Source organism: Gadus chalcogrammus, chromosome 20 (genome assembly GCF_026213295.1).
Source record: "Gadus chalcogrammus isolate NIFS_2021 chromosome 20, NIFS_Gcha_1.0, whole genome shotgun sequence".
NCBI classification, from domain to species: Eukaryota; Metazoa; Chordata; class Actinopteri; order Gadiformes; family Gadidae; genus Gadus; species Gadus chalcogrammus.
In genome coordinates this window covers 13,258,824-13,275,298 of record NC_079431.1, presented here as the reverse complement: position 1 = coordinate 13,275,298, position 16,475 = coordinate 13,258,824, and the positions used below count along the sequence as shown (strand labels likewise).

At 45.4% G+C, this 16,475-nt stretch overlaps 1 protein-coding gene across 1 annotated transcript; it reads left to right on the top strand.

The window, feature by feature from the left end:
- Window positions 1–5,053: 5,053 nt before the first annotated feature.
- On the top strand, window positions 5,054–15,805 carry slc9a2 (solute carrier family 9 member 2). Its single transcript, XM_056579787.1, has 13 exons — window positions 5,054–5,556; window positions 5,823–6,037; window positions 6,236–6,484; window positions 8,670–8,920; window positions 9,416–9,633; window positions 10,015–10,214; window positions 10,431–10,520; window positions 10,614–10,684; window positions 11,295–11,462; window positions 11,570–11,678; window positions 12,868–12,984; window positions 13,299–13,386; window positions 13,690–15,805. Exons 1-13 carry the CDS (start codon window positions 5,271–5,273, stop codon window positions 14,052–14,054), a joined length of 2,427 nt encoding a protein of 808 aa, XP_056435762.1. The 5' UTR covers window positions 5,054–5,270; the 3' UTR covers window positions 14,055–15,805.
- Window positions 15,806–16,475: the final 670 nt, after the last annotated feature.

The window sequence follows — 16,475 nt, the reverse complement described above, 5'->3', positions numbered from 1 at the left end:
AAAGAGACAAAGAGGTGCCACTGAATATGCACTTGATCCGAATCTCTGCGTATTACTGACGCACACGTACTCAGACTTACATACACACACACACACACACACACACACACACACACACACACACACACACACACACACACACACACACACACACACACACACACACACACACACACACACACACACACACACACACACACACACACACACACACACGTGGCGCTCGCACGGCCGTATCTCATTGGTGGACCAAATTCTCTGGGCTGGCAAGGCAGATAAAGGGGAGGTGGCATCTCGCCTTATTTCGACATACGGGGAAAATTCAAAAAAAAAAAGTGGTACACACAGTACCACCGTCTTACCTTCGGCTCTCTCCCTCTCTCCTCCCGTTGAAAATTAATACAAGCACTAACCTATTGCTTTCTCTGATAAGCCTTGAACTCTCTAGGAAATTGACCTGAGTTTTAAGATGCACTCTGTCTAGCAAACTAGTGGCTCTTTAACAGCACATTTAATCACTGAACGTAGCAGACAAGTGGTCGCAATAGACCTCCCTCTGTCGGGACAAAGCCTGTCAGACCGTCACGGTTTCAGACTACTGCTCTCTTCCTGTATTCTCTGACACCAAAACTCGAGGGCTCCGCAGTGTGACACAGGTTTTTCTTTCATAGCTCAAGAGGTTTCACACAGATGCGTGCCGCTTTCAGACCCACAAAGGGAATAGAAACAAGAGAGAGAGAGCTTGTGAAAGAGGAAGTCAGCACTTCTATAAAGATTGCATTACGGATAAAACCAAGGGATTCTGTCCTCCTCTGTCACGGTGCACATGATCTTCTGCAACGCGGCACAGAGTCAACTTCTCTAAGGGTTTCTGAGTATAAAATATAGGACATCATATTGTAATTATGGTGATGGCTGCACAACAAGGATGTGGTTGCTGTAGTCAAATGGGCAAACGCAAAGCAGGTGAAACATGCACTGGAAGGGGGGAATTACTAACATGGTGGGTGGGTGACACACACACACACACACACACACACACACACACACACACACACACACACACACACACACACACACACACACACACACACACACACACACACACACACACACACACACACACACACACACACACACACACACACACACACACACACACACTCTACCACAATGTCATGTTTTGTCCGCCCATTCAAACAAGATCCGTTTGTGTCCTGCCTCATTTCCTGGCACTGGTGCATCATTCTAACTGTTTAAAAATCATCATTCGTATCATTCGTATCATTGATGCTGCATATGGATCATTGGTTGTCGTCGTCGTTGTTGTTGTTATCCCTTAACACGCTCCGGCGCTCCATTTCCTGGAGCTCTGCGAGCCCCCTCACAAAGAACCACTGAGTGTGCACCTGTTCAATCATGTGGAAGCGCTTCCACGCCACAGGTCTATTTTTACACTGATTTCCGATTCCACGTCACATGCAGCGCGTGAACGGAAGAACACACTGCTCCTCTCGTCTCCTGCCTTTCTCAGCGATTTATGAGACGTGGAGGATGAGCGCAGATAGCTCCCGGGTACGATTCACAAACAAAAGCCGGTACATGTGTCTCTGATTTCTTGGCATCACAAAGCAGCCGTTGCCACCAAACAGTAGGCAATTAGAAGACGCTACGCCTCATTAGGACGGGTGGGTGGCGGCGTTATCAGCGGGGGGGTTGCGCGTTAACGCGCAGTAATCCCTGATGCTCTCTAGGAGGCCTCCGACTGATCTAACGGGGAACCGCGGGGGGTCCTGCTTCCTCATCATGACGTCTGTCTGCCTGCCTGCCCGCGAGCCTGTCTGTCCACTAGCCTATCTGTCCATCCGTCAGAGGAGGATGTCAGTCGACCAGCGATGTCCATGTGCACATCGGGACAGCAGACTAGAGCTTTGGTTTACCTTAGACAGAGGAGTGATAACTGAAGTCGTCGCTTGGAAGGTGGAGGCATGACAAAGACGATGGTGGACATGAGATGTTGGATACTCTGCGCGCCTCGGTGCATGAGACACAACCCGCTGCGTGCACCTCAAGGCGAGACACTCCAGGTGCTGCCGGGGCCTTGTGTGGCCCTGTGTGTTCAGAACAAGAGGCGGCCCCATGGGGCCGAGGGCGAGTCTGGCGGTGAAGCGACCCAGTTTGAGCAGGACGCTCTTTGCATCCCCAGCCCCCCTGCCGACGCTGTCAGGACCGGCTGCACCGGCGGCGCCGCAGTATCCCAGTCCCCCCCCCCCCCCCCCCCCCTCCCCCCCCCCCGCCCCACCCGGAGCTTCTCGTACCCCGTACCTCCCCCAGGGCTCCCTTCACAATCAACAACCTTGCCCCATCATCTCCATCTGAACCCAGGGTTGATCTCCTCTCCCCCCTGGGGCTCCGTCACCCTCTCTGTCCTCATTTCTCAGCCCCCCGCCCCACCCTGTGTGTTCTCTCTACCCTCACTCGGCTGGTTCCCCCACTAGATGATAACACCGATGTTGGGGTGTTTTTCTCTAATTCACAATCTCTTATTATTGATCTGTGTGTGGAGAGATGAGCTGACCAGGCTCCCTGGTCCCTGGTCGGGGGCTCGGCGCTGCACGATGGCATGCAAATGAATGAATTGTCATAAATCAGTGTCAGCACGGACAATCAAATATTCCGTATATCTATCACTGTGTACCTTATTAGGGCCACTGCTTCACTTACGAACGCTTCAGACACAAAATCCACACAATGAACAAAGAGTATCTGGTAACCCTGACAACTAGGAAATTGTACTTAGCATGATGCGTAACTGATGAAGATGCTGATGGTGATGACGATCAATCTCCCATGATGATGGGAGATTCCTGGTAGTGCAGCTTTACTCGAGTTAACTCTATCGTTTGCTTACTACAAATAATAAACTCCATGCAATGCATGCTGGTTAGTCTGAGACCCAGCAGAAAAAAAGACAGAACGAAAGAGAGAGAGGAAAGAAAGAAAGAAAGAATGAAAGAAAGAAAGAAAAGAAAGAAAGAAAGAAAGAAAGAAAGAAAGAAAGAAAGAAAGAAAGAAAGAAAGAAAGAAAGAAAGAAAGAAAGAAAGAAAGAAAGAAAGAAAGAAAGAAAGAAAGAAAGAAAGAAAGAAAGAAAGAAAGAATCGCCGTTTACAATGTAAAGTGTGCTTACACGAAAAACCTAATCCTTCACAATCCAACATCTGCTGGCAGCCAATGGCAAGCGCAGCTGTTTGACAAACATATGATGTAACATGTTTGCTGTATGCATTTAAATGCAGAACAGTGTATACATAAATGATCTTCATAGATCTGATATTACACTGGTTTGGAGATTATGAATGTGGTTAGGTCCGGGATGTTTACTATGAGTCAGGGCCATAACGGACTATAGGAAGCGAGCGAAGAAACAGACTGGGGCCATAGGATGCACAAGGCGATTTCGCGACCTCTTGGTCCACTCCTAAATATAATCGCTTCTGTCCCTGTGATTTCGAGTAAATCCATTGACACTTGACACAATAACAAAGATAGCGTCATGATATCTGACGGTGCTCATTCAATCAGGGCTGCTGCTTAGCGATTCTTTATCTTGCGTTTCCTCATGAGATGCTTTAACATAGACAACGTGTCTACCACAAAAAGGACATGGATGTTTTGTAAATAAATGTATGTATAGCTATGATACCCTACAGTAGCTGAAATTCTCTATGCGCAATTAAATACATCACAGTGAACGCATATTATCTTCAAACGATGGAATACATCAACGTCCACACATAAATACTTACGATCAGAAACCGGAGAATGTCCCATCCCAACAAGCGACATAAACATGATTTGTTTTCATAATGATGCGCATCTCGGGCTGCATTTTCGACGATGTCTGCAGTGGTAGAAGACTCGCCCTAGCACGCCGCCAGTGACACATTCAGACGTAATAACTCAGTTGTTAGCACCGCCCCTTTTCTCCAGTAAGACGTGCGCGCCAGTATCTCGTTCCCATGCATTCTCCTCTTGCGACCGTTACTGGCGAGAGAGAGGGCGGGACTTTCAGTTACACGGGTGAAGCTGCGAGGGGCACTTATTTTTACATTGTCAAAATATGTCATTTTTAGACAGAGAGAGAGAGAAGAGAGAGAGAGAGAGAGAGAGAGAGAGAGAGAGAGAGAGAGAGAGAGAGAGAGAGAGAGAGAGAGAGAGAGAGAGAGAGAGAGAGAGAGAGAGAGAGAGAGAGAGAGAGAGAGAGAGAGAGAGAGAGAGACTTCTGACAATAACTGTAATTGCTTTGTCATTTTCTTCCGAAAAATATACATTTGTATTCTCCTTGTGGTTGTTGTTCTTCTTGTTCTTCTTGTTGTTATTATTGTTATGGTGTTTTTTATTATCCTCGCTCTGGGGGCTGTAAAGTGGCGTGCACCGTTTATCGGAAAGAAGTGAACGGAATTTGCGTTATGGTAGACCGGGATAACGCTAAAAGTCAGTATCCCCTCTCAGCCCACGCGCTGTCATGGGCTGACCCATCGAAGCAACATCCTAATTGGACAGGCTTTGTGAGTCATGTGTTGATATATATTTGCATCAGCAGCATCACAATAAAACTTGCGATGCACCTTTTTTTCCTTTCAATTAATAAATCCAGTATTTAGATTTAGCTTTAATATGGATTCAGGAGATCGTAGGTGGAGATATAAGTGTAGCCCACATGTGCTACCAAATGTGTTAAATTTCGGCTGAATAAAATTAAAAAAACACAAGTTGAATTAGAATTAGAATAAGCGATCTCTGATGCTAACATTCTTTTAGGAGTCATTGGATCTCGCATTCTAGTCTTACACGATAGGTTATTTGATTACCATAGTGGTCTTACGTTCCATTCAATCCAAACTACAACTGAAAAAAACGTCCCTTCAACCGTATCCCGAAACTCCAACTGGTGTCGATGAAACTCGGGTTGAAACACCCACTCCCACACACCCATTATTTTCCTCTAGGTAGCGCCCAATAAGAACAGGTGAGCGGCCCCGCCCAGCCGCTATCGGAATTCATGCAGGTGTAGCATGCGACAGGTAGCCTAGTCCCACAGGTGTGTAGCCACTGCTCTACAACGCATTTGGAAGACCAGTTATCCGGCAGTAGACCTGTTTTTGGATAACATGAATGAGGAAGTATGAGAACAATCTGGGAACTCTAATCAATCAACTCAGGGAAGCATCCACTGAAGGACTTGTGCATATCCTTTTCGCCTTTTAACATGTTTTGGTCAGGCGTGAAACCCAGGAGGGGTGTAGAGATGATCGCATTTGTAATCGGTGTTTGCACCGTTTTAAGTCTTCCGTTCGGATCTAATGGAGAAGCAATACCACAAAAACCCACGGGAGATGTCAGTATCATGCCCCCGATCAAACCTGCCGATGGACCTCAAGCCTTTCCCGACGCGGAGAAAGCCAATATGCCCGTCTTTACAATGGACTACCCCAGGATACAGCTCCCCTTTGAGATCACTCTTTGGGTTCTCCTCGCATCATTCGCTAAAATCGGTAGGTGATCGTAGGCTACAATGAACAAAGCAATTTAATATAAGAAATGTTCAGGAATGATCAGGCCAACTGTTTACAGTGTGTTATTGACCAACTTATTCTTGTCGAAGTTTATATTCATATTCAAATGCAGTGATAAGAAATATAGGCCCCAGAGTGACCTCTGTTTTTTTACTTTATTATTATTATTATTTACACTCGGAAGTCTCCAACGTCTCTCTCCTTCTTTCTTTTAACTAGTTTTTCTTCTCCTCTGTTTGCTCAAGGCTTCCATGTGTACCACAAGATCACCGTGTGGGTGCCAGAGTCGTGCCTGCTCATCGCCATCGGCCTGATGGTGGGAGGCATCATGCACTCAGTGCACGAGGAGCCCCCCGCCGTGCTGAGCTCCAACGTCTTCTTCCTCTACATGCTGCCCCCCATCGTGCTGGACTCCGGGTACTTCATACCCACCCGGGCCTTCTTCGAGAACATCGGCACGGTACGAAGCCTAGAATCATCCATCATCTCAAAACTATTTTTGTTTTGTTTTCTTTATTTTTTCCTGACTTGCCACATTCTTGTCAAACCCATCTCTGGCATTATTCACCAGCATTTCAAACTGAAATCCATACCCAGCACAGCACAGCGCACCCTTAGCCACCTCACCAATCCTCCTGTGGGTGTGCTCTCTCTGCAGGTGCTGTGGTTCGCGGTGGTGGGCACACTGTGGAACAGCATCGGCATCGGCATGTCCCTGTTCGCCATCTGCCAGATTGAGGCGTTTGGCGTGCAGGACATCAACCTGCAGGAGAACCTGCTGTTTGCCTCCATCATCTCGGCTGTGGACCCCGTGGCCGTGCTGAGCGTCTTCGAGGACGTGTCGGTCAACGAGCAGCTGTACATCGTGGTGTTCGGGGAGTGCCTGTTCAACGATGCCGTCACAGTGGTGAGTGGCTACCAGTGGGGAGGAGAGTGTATTGGGAGGGGTAACGATGGGCTATTTCATTGGGAAGGAGTGTTGTTGCGTTCTGTTTGTGGCCCTTTTATTGTATTTGTTGTGGCCTTCTCTCTGTGTGATTGTAGAGGAAATCATGTCCTTTACTGGGGCTCTCCCCACAAACAAACCTGAGGCCAACGGAGAGGAATGCTTGTTGCTACGTGTTTCCCCTGTCTGTTTATCACCTCCATACCCTACGACATGCTGCTTATCATTGAGTCACTACAAACATTCTGTATAAGAGCGTTGGTTATGAATGCTGGACATCCAGAGGTGCATGGTAGAGGTAAACTCTTCATGTCACTCGGAAAATGAATATTATCTATTTGCATGCTATGTAAAGTTTAAACTGTATTGGTGGCACTGGCTACGAAATATCCACCTGTGTGAAAAGGAAAGAAAGTGGACTATAATGAAGACATGAACACTGTTTTTTTTTTACTCTCCGAACCAGGCAGATCGGGTTTCAACAGACATGTACCACACACTCATTGTCTTCTTCTGTTGGTTGTTCTTTTCCTGTGTGAAGCGTAGGATGTATTATGGAATTCTTAAATATCAAGATTAGTGAGATTGGTGAATATAAACACACTAGCTGGAACATGGACAGAGAATGAGTTAGTAGGGGGTTGTGGGGAATGTATGAGGATAAGGCAACACTAACCAAACTTTTTGGAGTGGGTTTTCCAGTTTGTTCGGAAGTCACCCAACCAGTTTCTGACAGAAGGGCGGAGGGAATACAATCATGTTAGCACTTATTCAAAACACATCATAGCTAGTGGTTCAACCACCTTGTGCATTTTCTAATGCATAAACTGACCATTCCAAATTGCACACACAGCCACACATAACCCCCCCCCCCCACACACACACACACACACACACTAAAACAATGTTATGTTTTGTATTTATTCTTTAGATTCACTCCCTAAAATGTATCCTCAAATTATATGAGAAAAGAATGGGGTGGGGATTGCTCATGGAGTTTTCCTCGGTGATTCTTCTACCTTTTGTGTCCTGGTTAATACTATGAACAGGAGTAGTCAAACCCCTTTGTTTAGTACACAATAGCTGACCCAGGGCTGAGACCAAAGACAAACACTTTACCCAGGAGAGTGTAAACGTTGAGGCTTCTCTCCCATAAACCTCTCTGCTACTACATTTATTAGGTTGAGATTCATCATGTTGTTTTAAGACAGAACTTGTACGGGGTAATTTCATTCAGAGTGGACTTTGTAATATCCACACTAATACGGTCCAGTTGGACCAGCGATTGTGGTGCACCTTGGTTCCTCTGGCATACAGTGTTTCGTGTGGACGGGGCTATGAAAGTCTCTCAAGTTTGGCTGATCGGTCCTATCATGTAGGCTGGGATACCGAATTCTCATGCACAAATCCTGGGGAAACCCCAAAACGTGTAACACTGATACTTATACTATAGCCATAAATTGGAGCAATGCTGCTTTAAATTATTATCAGTGATCTACGTCAAACAGAAGCATAAGAAAAGGTGATGCTTGTTCCGGCTCCTAATGGCTTCAGATTGAGTCATTCAAAGCCTTGCAGTAGAGGTGTTGAATCAGATTATCACAATGCAAACAGTGCAGATTTGAATATCATTTTTAATCAATCCTTTCAGGAACAGATACTAAATCAGTTTCTTTTGACCCCCAACTACATATGTAAAAGATTGACTGTGTGGGTTGTTTATGCAGAAACAGAGACCGTGGCACACACGTGCAATGGGCTATGTCAACATGGGTGTGATTTGAAAAACCAACATCTCCCCCATCAGCCAAGTCTGTTCTTGTAAATAACAAAACCACTTATTTTAGGGCGGCATCTACCGAAATTGTATTGGTTTGCTCTGGGCGGTTACTGGTTTCTGAATGCCCTCCGTTTTCGTATGTGCGTTGTGTATGTATTTTTGAATTTATTTCCTTTATACATGCTTTGTGTCCCTGTTTTACTTTTCCTGTATCGAGGCTATTATGAAGCACTTTGTAACCTCTGTTGAAAAATAGTGCTAAATAAATAAAGCTAGACTTGCTTACCTTCTTACTTCTGTACACAATACCACTAGCTAGAGATTAAAAAAAGCACTTCCGTGGTGTTCTTTGTGTGTTTGCGTTAGGTGCTGTACAACATGTTTAGCTACGTGGCGGACATGCCGGTGGTGGAGCCAGTGGATGTATTCCTGGGGGTGGCTCGCTTCTTCGTGGTGGGGCTCGGAGGCATGGGCTTCGGCCTGCTGTTCGGCCTTGTGGCGTCCTTCACCACACGCTTCACCGGCAACGTTCGGGCCATCGAGCCCCTCTTCATCTTCATGTACAGCTACCTGGCCTACCTGGTGGCCGAGCTCTTTGCCATCTCCTCCATCATGGCGTGAGTACCGGGCCTCTGCCACGTGCTGCCCCACCCAAAACCTATCTATGACTCCTCTGACCCCAAAGCTTTAAAGGTGGAGGAAGAGGACCTTTGCTCGTACGCTTTCACTTTAGCGTCGTTGTTTATATTGTATATTGTATGTTGTATTTTGTATATTTTACTTCTTAGAATCTTAGAAATAAAATATACGAAATACACTAGGCTAACATTACAATAATAGTTCATAATCTTGGATAACCCTTCTAAAAAGACTTAAAGACTTATGATACAATATCCATTTACAGCTGTTTTTTTTAAGGGACGTCACACAACACCAGAAACAATTCCTTTTTGTGTGTGCATACTGCACTTAAGTATGCTAATAAAGCTAATAAAAATAGCATAATGGTAATAAATCTCTATTTCCGGTTGTGATGAGTCAGTCAGTCCGTGAGTCAGACGGTTTGACCGCCACATGCACTGACTGTGATGTTGTGGTCTCCCGTCCGGCAGCATTGTGACGTGTGCCATCACCATGAAGTATTACGTGGAGGAGAACGTGTCTCAGCGCTCCTGCACCACCATCCGCCACGTCATCAAGATGCTAGGCTCCATCTCGGAAACGCTCATCTTCTTTTTCTTGGGGGTGGTCACCATAACGACGGAGCACGAGTGGAACTGGGGCTACATCATGTTCACGCTGCTGTTCGCCTTTCTGTGGAGAGGGCTGGGTAAGAGACACGACCACCTGTCAACCACAACCGGCTCTCGAACCACTCTTTCCTATTTCCTGTCTGTGTAGTTGAGGAAAAAGAATGTTGCTGCACCTTTTTTTTTTGGGACATTGCAGTTTCCTTGCTTTTAGAATTTATTTTTCTTTTAAAAATATGTTGCATTTTTTGCATATATTGCAATATATTTACTCAAACTTGTAAAGATTAGCACTTGTTAAAACAGAAAAAGCACTTTTTGTTTTCTTTTTTTCCTTTTTGTTTTGTTGCGTCATTGCAGTAATGTAAGATTGTACTTTATGCTATGCTATGAGTGTGACGGACTGTATTGTATGTTTTTAAAAATTGAAATTATAACAAACAACAAATCCCTCCTCCTAGGTGTGTTGGTGCTGACCCAGATCATCAACCCCTTCCGGACCATCCCCTTCAACATGAAGGACCAGTTTGGTCTGTCGTACGGGGGCCTGAGAGGAGCCATCTCTTTCGCCCTGGCGTATACCCTGCCCGACAACATTGGCCGTCGGCAGCTTTTCATCACGGCCACAATCTGCATCATCATCTTTACTGTGTTTATACAGGTAAAGAAGGTTATTGTTAATAACGTATAGTAATAAATTAAAACGGATCACAAATGGTATTTCTGACAATTTCTTCTTTGTCGCAACTGGGTCTTCATCGCTATTCCGGAAAATATCAGTTTGTTGTTTTAGCAGTTAGCATTGCGTTATGCTGTGATATGTGTTTGAGTGGTGACGCTTTGATTTTTATGTGCCCCACCTCTCCGTCTGTCATAGGGAATCAGTATCAGACCTCTGATTGAGCTCATCAACGTCCGCAGAACCAACCGCAACCTTGACACCATCAATTCGGAGATTCATTGCAGGGTACGACGGTGGCTTCATATTGACAGGCATGTAGACGTTTTCACAGCACATGTCAGCATGCATTATTAAATGGTCTTTGCTTTCTCCTCTCAGGTAATGGAGCACACGCTTTCTGGAATCGAGGACCTCTGCGGACAGTGGAGTCACTACTACTGGAAGGACAAGTAAGAACCTGCCCCCCCTACCCCACCGTGTTAGCTGTAAAGTCTGTATCTGTCAAATTGTACTGAAATGAAATTGGATATTACAAATGACCTAATAGAAAAGGCTAAATAAGGGAAAACTGGTGCTGCATGACATTTATTTCTGTCACGAAAATGCCTGTTTAGTCACAAATTCAAAAAGAATCAGGGTGCCATGACAATGTCACTGTTTGTGTCTGGGGGGAAATGGTGACCGTGTTGTCTAGAGTCTGGTCTCAGCTTTCACCTTCCTCAAACAAAAGGCCGGGCCAAGTCTTTCTAAAGCCCTTGGAGCTGGTCTCCTCTGCCTACTGCTTCCTGCAGGCTCTGTCCTCTACTGTGGCCGCTGAGGCAGATCAACAGTAACATTTGATCTCATGTCTGTTTCGGGAGATAGCTGTTGACATAAATTACTTTTGGATAAAAAAAAGAAAACGTTACTTTTTCACACTGCCTATCCCAGGCTCCAGGTTTTGTTTATGCATTATAACATTTTGACATTTTCTCTTTTTTAGTGTTTTTTTTAATAACGGCCTCTGTTTTTCCATAAACAGTGTTTGCTTAACTCTCCCGTTTCCCCTCTGCTCTCCAGGTTCATGAAGTTCAACAACCTCGTCCTCCGTAAGATCCTGATCAAGGACAAGCGGGCCGAGTCCAGCATCGTGGCGTTGTACAAGAAGCTGGAGCTGCAGAACGCCATGGAGATCCTGGACACTGTGACCGGGGACCTCAGTGCAGCGCCCTCCCTCGTCTCTCTATAGTACGACACCTCCCGAACTACACGCACCTGCCGCACGTCGAGGGTTCAGAGCTCAAGTGGGTCAGGATATTAACAGTTTTTCCCCCTCTGTGGCTCGTGTCTTTCAGCGAGGAGAAGAAGGGCCAGGCCAGTAATCCGAAGAAGAAGTTCGGGAGGGCTGACCTGAGGAGCATGCATGACCTGCTGTCCAAAAACATGTACAAGATCAGACAGCGGGTAAGACAGAGTTACAGTCGTGGGGATAACCAGAGGAACCCTCCCTTTCTGTTCGTAATGCTGTTTGTGTTAATGTAGGCTATATTATGGTCCGGCAATGGTACCATTGAAGTGATGATACTTCCTCAGGGGTAGGGAACTAGAAACCGCGCACTGCAGTTTCTGTTTAAAATTGGAATTGGCTGGGGTGGTGACTCCATCTGTGTGGGGTTTTGCATAGTCACAAGCTGTGGCCTGTTGAGTCGGTTTCTACAGGTGACAAAACATCGACTCGACAAAAACTGGTGCCGAAAGCTTTGCTGTAAACAAAGGATGTATTGATTGTGAAGTTTCATTTGTATATTTTCTTATCTCGGTTTTGAGACGGTCTGGGTAAAACCAGAAACCTTGACCCAGCCTCCTATTGCAGAGAATGTTGCAGTTGCAATGACTCTTCCCCCCTGCATTTCACAACAATGTTGGTTTTAACACACAAGTTATCAGGCACCTTGGTGAACAAACTGCTCTGTTGGTTTGGGGCCCGTCGCTCAAAAGGCCAGACCTCAGTCTGTTGCAGTAATCTACACATAATCTACTTTCTCAAAGCACAGCCTTTTTAAAATGTCATCCATTCCAACAACAAAATCTCTTTAGTTTCGAGAGAACAATGAATACTTTTTTCAATCAGGGGATTTGTTTGTTTGATTAAGGGCTATCTCCTAATTGCCTGATGGGACTTCTAAAGAGTTTCTGTGTTGACACAGACTTAAGTAAAGAGAGGAGACGATGCCTATTGGAACAGGCAGTATCAGTCTAGCCTAGTATCCGGACTTGCTGGCTCTAAACAGAAGCATTATGTTCACTCAACTCTTGCAAACAGGTGTGGTCAGTCTCGGTTGGGCACGGTAGGCTTTGTTCCTAAATTGCCGCAAGAAATGGTTGTTGAAATAGTCGGGGTCGACCTACAGTACTTTTTATGCTATACTGTCAAGTACCTGAGACATCCTTGATTGTCCTTTAAATCCCTTAAGTGTGCTAGAGGGTGCTTAAGTACCTAGAGTGCATTGGAGGGTCTAGGAATGTTGTTTAGGACGTTTCAGAGCTTGTATGTATTTCTTTACGGCCCTCTAGCCATTTCACTAGAATCTCCGCCATAGTCCTTCTCTTGTGCCTGACGTTTCCCATGTGCCTCCACCCTATTTGGGACCAGACGGTGGCGTACACTAACAGGAATGCGCTGCCCAACGAGAGCCAGAGCAAGGAGATCCTGATCCGACGCCACGCCAGCATCAGACGCAGCATCCGCCCCGGGAGCTTCCAGAACGAGGTAGGCGAAGACACAGCCGTCACGGATAGTCCTAGTGTTGAGGGTGATTCACCCTTTTGGTCGAAGACCAAAATTACTGGGTTTGATCTGCAACTGTCCACATCTGACCTGAAGGCGTCCTTGAGCAAGATACCTAAACACCTCCCTGCTCTTCAGTGACATGTATTTGATTTCATGTATTTGTAAATCACCTGGATTCAATGGGACTTATGCGATAATATCATATCTCATATCTTAATATTGATTAACTGATATTAACGATATTCCTTCGTTTCATCTCATGATTTCAATTCAAATATTTTCCTTTTTACCAGCCGGTTCCAAAATCTCAGAAGTACTTCTCTCTGCCTGCCGGGCAGAATCTGGACTCACACTTCCCTTTCAAGAGACGAAGCCGTGCAGGTAATATGACCAATCGGGGCTCAGACCTGTTCCTTTTGAGCTGTCCCCTGTTTCACAATAATTTACTATTAAAAACAAATCATCTTCACAAGATTATTATGATTATCATATGATGTAGCTAGATGGAGGAAGACAGAAAAAATCCAAGTAAACAAAAACGCTAAATACACATTAACAGAAGAAAAACACAAGAACTAAGTGTATTCTGCAAAGCATGTAGTGTGAAGCAGAAACAGGAAAGGGGGAATGACGGGAAAGGATTTTGCGAGTTTAATCTTCCCCTTGTACCCTCGCTCCTACCAGACGACGAGGAGACCATGTCGGAGACGGCCTACCCCTCCAGACGAATCCGCTTCAACAGGCCCTCCCGCTCCTCCTCCAGAGCCATGGTGCCACTCCAGCGGATGGGCACGCTGACAGAGGCCTCTTCGGTGGACGTGGTGAACGAGGACCCCAGGCGACCCCGCGCTCCTCCCCTTCCAGCTCCGCGCCGACACTCGGACAACGTGCCCGACGAAGACACTGAAAAAGAAGACGACGGCACGGCGGAGCGCGCAAACCCACCCACGTCGCCGTCTTGGGCCGCCGAGCCGACGGAGCGGCCGGAGAACCGCACGGTGCGGAACCCCCTGCTGAGGAAGCCTCAGTGGAACCCCAAGAGGCAGTGAGGGGCCTGTGGTGGGTCTCCTTGGCAGCAGGACTCCTGGGGAACATGGCTTTCTTTAAGGGGCCCCGACTGCCGCATGGATCCCCTCGTCTGGCTGCTGTGTGGTCAGACGAGCCAGTCGGCTTTAGTTACCAGCTCATCTCCAAAGAGACTCGATCCTTCGTGCTACACTGCCATTGGCTCATCCGCACGCATTCTTCGTTGCCAATGGGCGGCTGTTAGTGCGTTGAGCCTGGAGGTGTTCAGACTGAGTGCGTTCAGGGACTGGAGGCAATGAGAGGCGTGCACTCTCCCGTGGGAGAGTTTTATTTACTCTCGACATGTGAATTACACAAGAAACATTTTCTTTTATTCTTCAAATACTGGGGTTCCTCACACCTGATCTCATGACCCACTTGTTGTGTGAAGTTGTCATTTAAATTAATTTAACAGTTTTATAGTTAATTATCTACCTATTGTATGTAGTGTATATAGTTGTTTTTAATTGTTTGTTAAGGCCATGATTTCAGGTGTACTAGTTTCTGATAATGTATGGAATGTAACTATGCAGTACAAAGCCCTCTTTCAATGTTTGTCTGTTACAACAGCGGCCAAAATTGTAAAAAGACCTGTCCAATGTTTTTTTAACACTGTATTAGGCCTAATAAAAAGTGTAAATCCTTTTCAACTCTGTTCTGACTGAACTATAGACGGCCATAAGTCACTGCATTTTTTTCTCGCATTTCGTTAGGTAAACATCATCCTTTAATTGGGAGTAGTCAGGAGCACACCCTCTTGGTTAACCAATGATGTCGAGCCACCAGGCTCCCCTTACTGCCGTGTGTACTGACATCATTGGTTTACCTTCAGCAAAAGTATGCAGCAGTCTCCTCCTTGCACCCTGGCAATTAATGTATTCTTCCCCAATAGGCAAGCAGAGAGCTATTCCCTTTGCAAGGTACGTTCAATCATTCCTGATTCTGCTGTCATTCATACCTGTGGACTTGCAGCAGAGACAAGGTAGGCCTACCCTTGAATCAGGGACTTATGTTTTAAGGTAAGTTTTACGTTTTCTGCATTTATTGTCAAATTATTGAATGATTGATTCTGGCAAACATCTGGGCAGCATACATTGTAAGGATAAATAAAAACATCTAAAAGAAGCAGAAAGTCTTTTCAGAACTTTTAGACCTATCTGTTTATTGTATTTTTTTATCTATTGGTCGACAAAATGACATATTTTATTCAAATAAAACACAGTGTTTTACTCGTGTTTTACTCGTGGAATGATCGTGGATGTTTGACTCCCAGCAAATGGATTGGATTCGATCCCCAGCATCCACATCTTGGCGGGAGACATCATTGAGCCTAACCTGGCATGATATTACGTGTTGCGTTGATTTGATTCTAAGTAAATAGTAATGTCAGCCTAGGCAACCAGTCACGTTCAGCATCCATTTGTGAAAGACAAAGCATAAAAATATGTAGGCCTGCATATTATAAGGCTGTCAATACTTTTGTTGGGTTCTGTCGATGATATTGCTGAAGGCAAAATGTAAGACGGCTTTAGTGAGTTGGAGAATGTGCCAAAGAAACGCACAAAATTCAACATGGTTAGAAAGGTTTGGCGCTCCACTCAAGCAGAGGCGGTGTCCTCTTTTATGCGGAGCCAGTCCCCCTTAAACGACAGCTCAAACCACCTTCTGATCCTATTGGTTAATGGATCTGAAGGTGCTTCGAAGCCGACAGAGCAGAGCAGTCATATCGTGGATGGAAGAAACCAAAACGAACCCAAACCACCAAAAAACATTATTTAACTTTTCTACTGCAAGTAGGCCTATTTACTCCATCCAAAGATATCAACAACAAAGATTCTCAAGAGTAAAACGTGCCCATCCATGAGTTAATCCACTCAAGGTTCCTTTTTCTAGGAGGCTAGTGTGTAAACATACAAAGTGCAGTTTTAACTGAATAGTATGAAGGTGCTTTGAGGTACAGCTCTATTGTGGATTTGTTGTTTCTTTGAGGGCATGTTAGTGCCCCCAAGCGGTTTGACTGGGAACTTCTGGATTCGATCTTCATATCCTCAGTGAAGTCTATGCAGTTGTTATTCTGTCTACATATAATAAATACTGTGCTCACTGCCATGTTGTGAACCTTTTTCTACGATGTCATAGAATATATGAAAATATGAGAAATTACTTGATTATTTGTATTTGTCTTTGGTAGTCCACAACTGATTCTGGTGGTTGAAATGGATTATAACTTTGTCGGTAAAGGTGATGGATTAGTCAGTATTTTTGCTTGCTGGCGGTTGAGCTCCCGGATAGGCCCGCCTACCCATGACCCGGTTCCCGCGTGAACAGTGCTGACTAAAGGTTTGTCAGCTTTTTATTTAAAATCCAATGTTTGCATCTGTGCATTTATCCAAGAGTAATGTAGC

What these genes read in the sequence shown, in the direction of transcription:
- slc9a2 (XM_056579787.1), top strand. Translation starts at nt 5,271, where the DNA reads ATGTTTTGGTCAGGCGTGAAACCCAGGAGGGGTGTAGAGATGATCGCA. An exon ending in TCAACGATGCCGTCACAGTG is followed by an intron (nt 6,485 to 8,669) that starts GTGAGTGGCTAC and finishes TGTTTGCGTTAG; the next exon opens with GTGCTGTACAACATGTTTAG. An exon ending in ATTCGGAGATTCATTGCAGG is followed by an intron (nt 10,521 to 10,613) that starts GTACGACGGTGG and finishes TTCTCCTCTCAG; the next exon opens with GTAATGGAGCACACGCTTTC.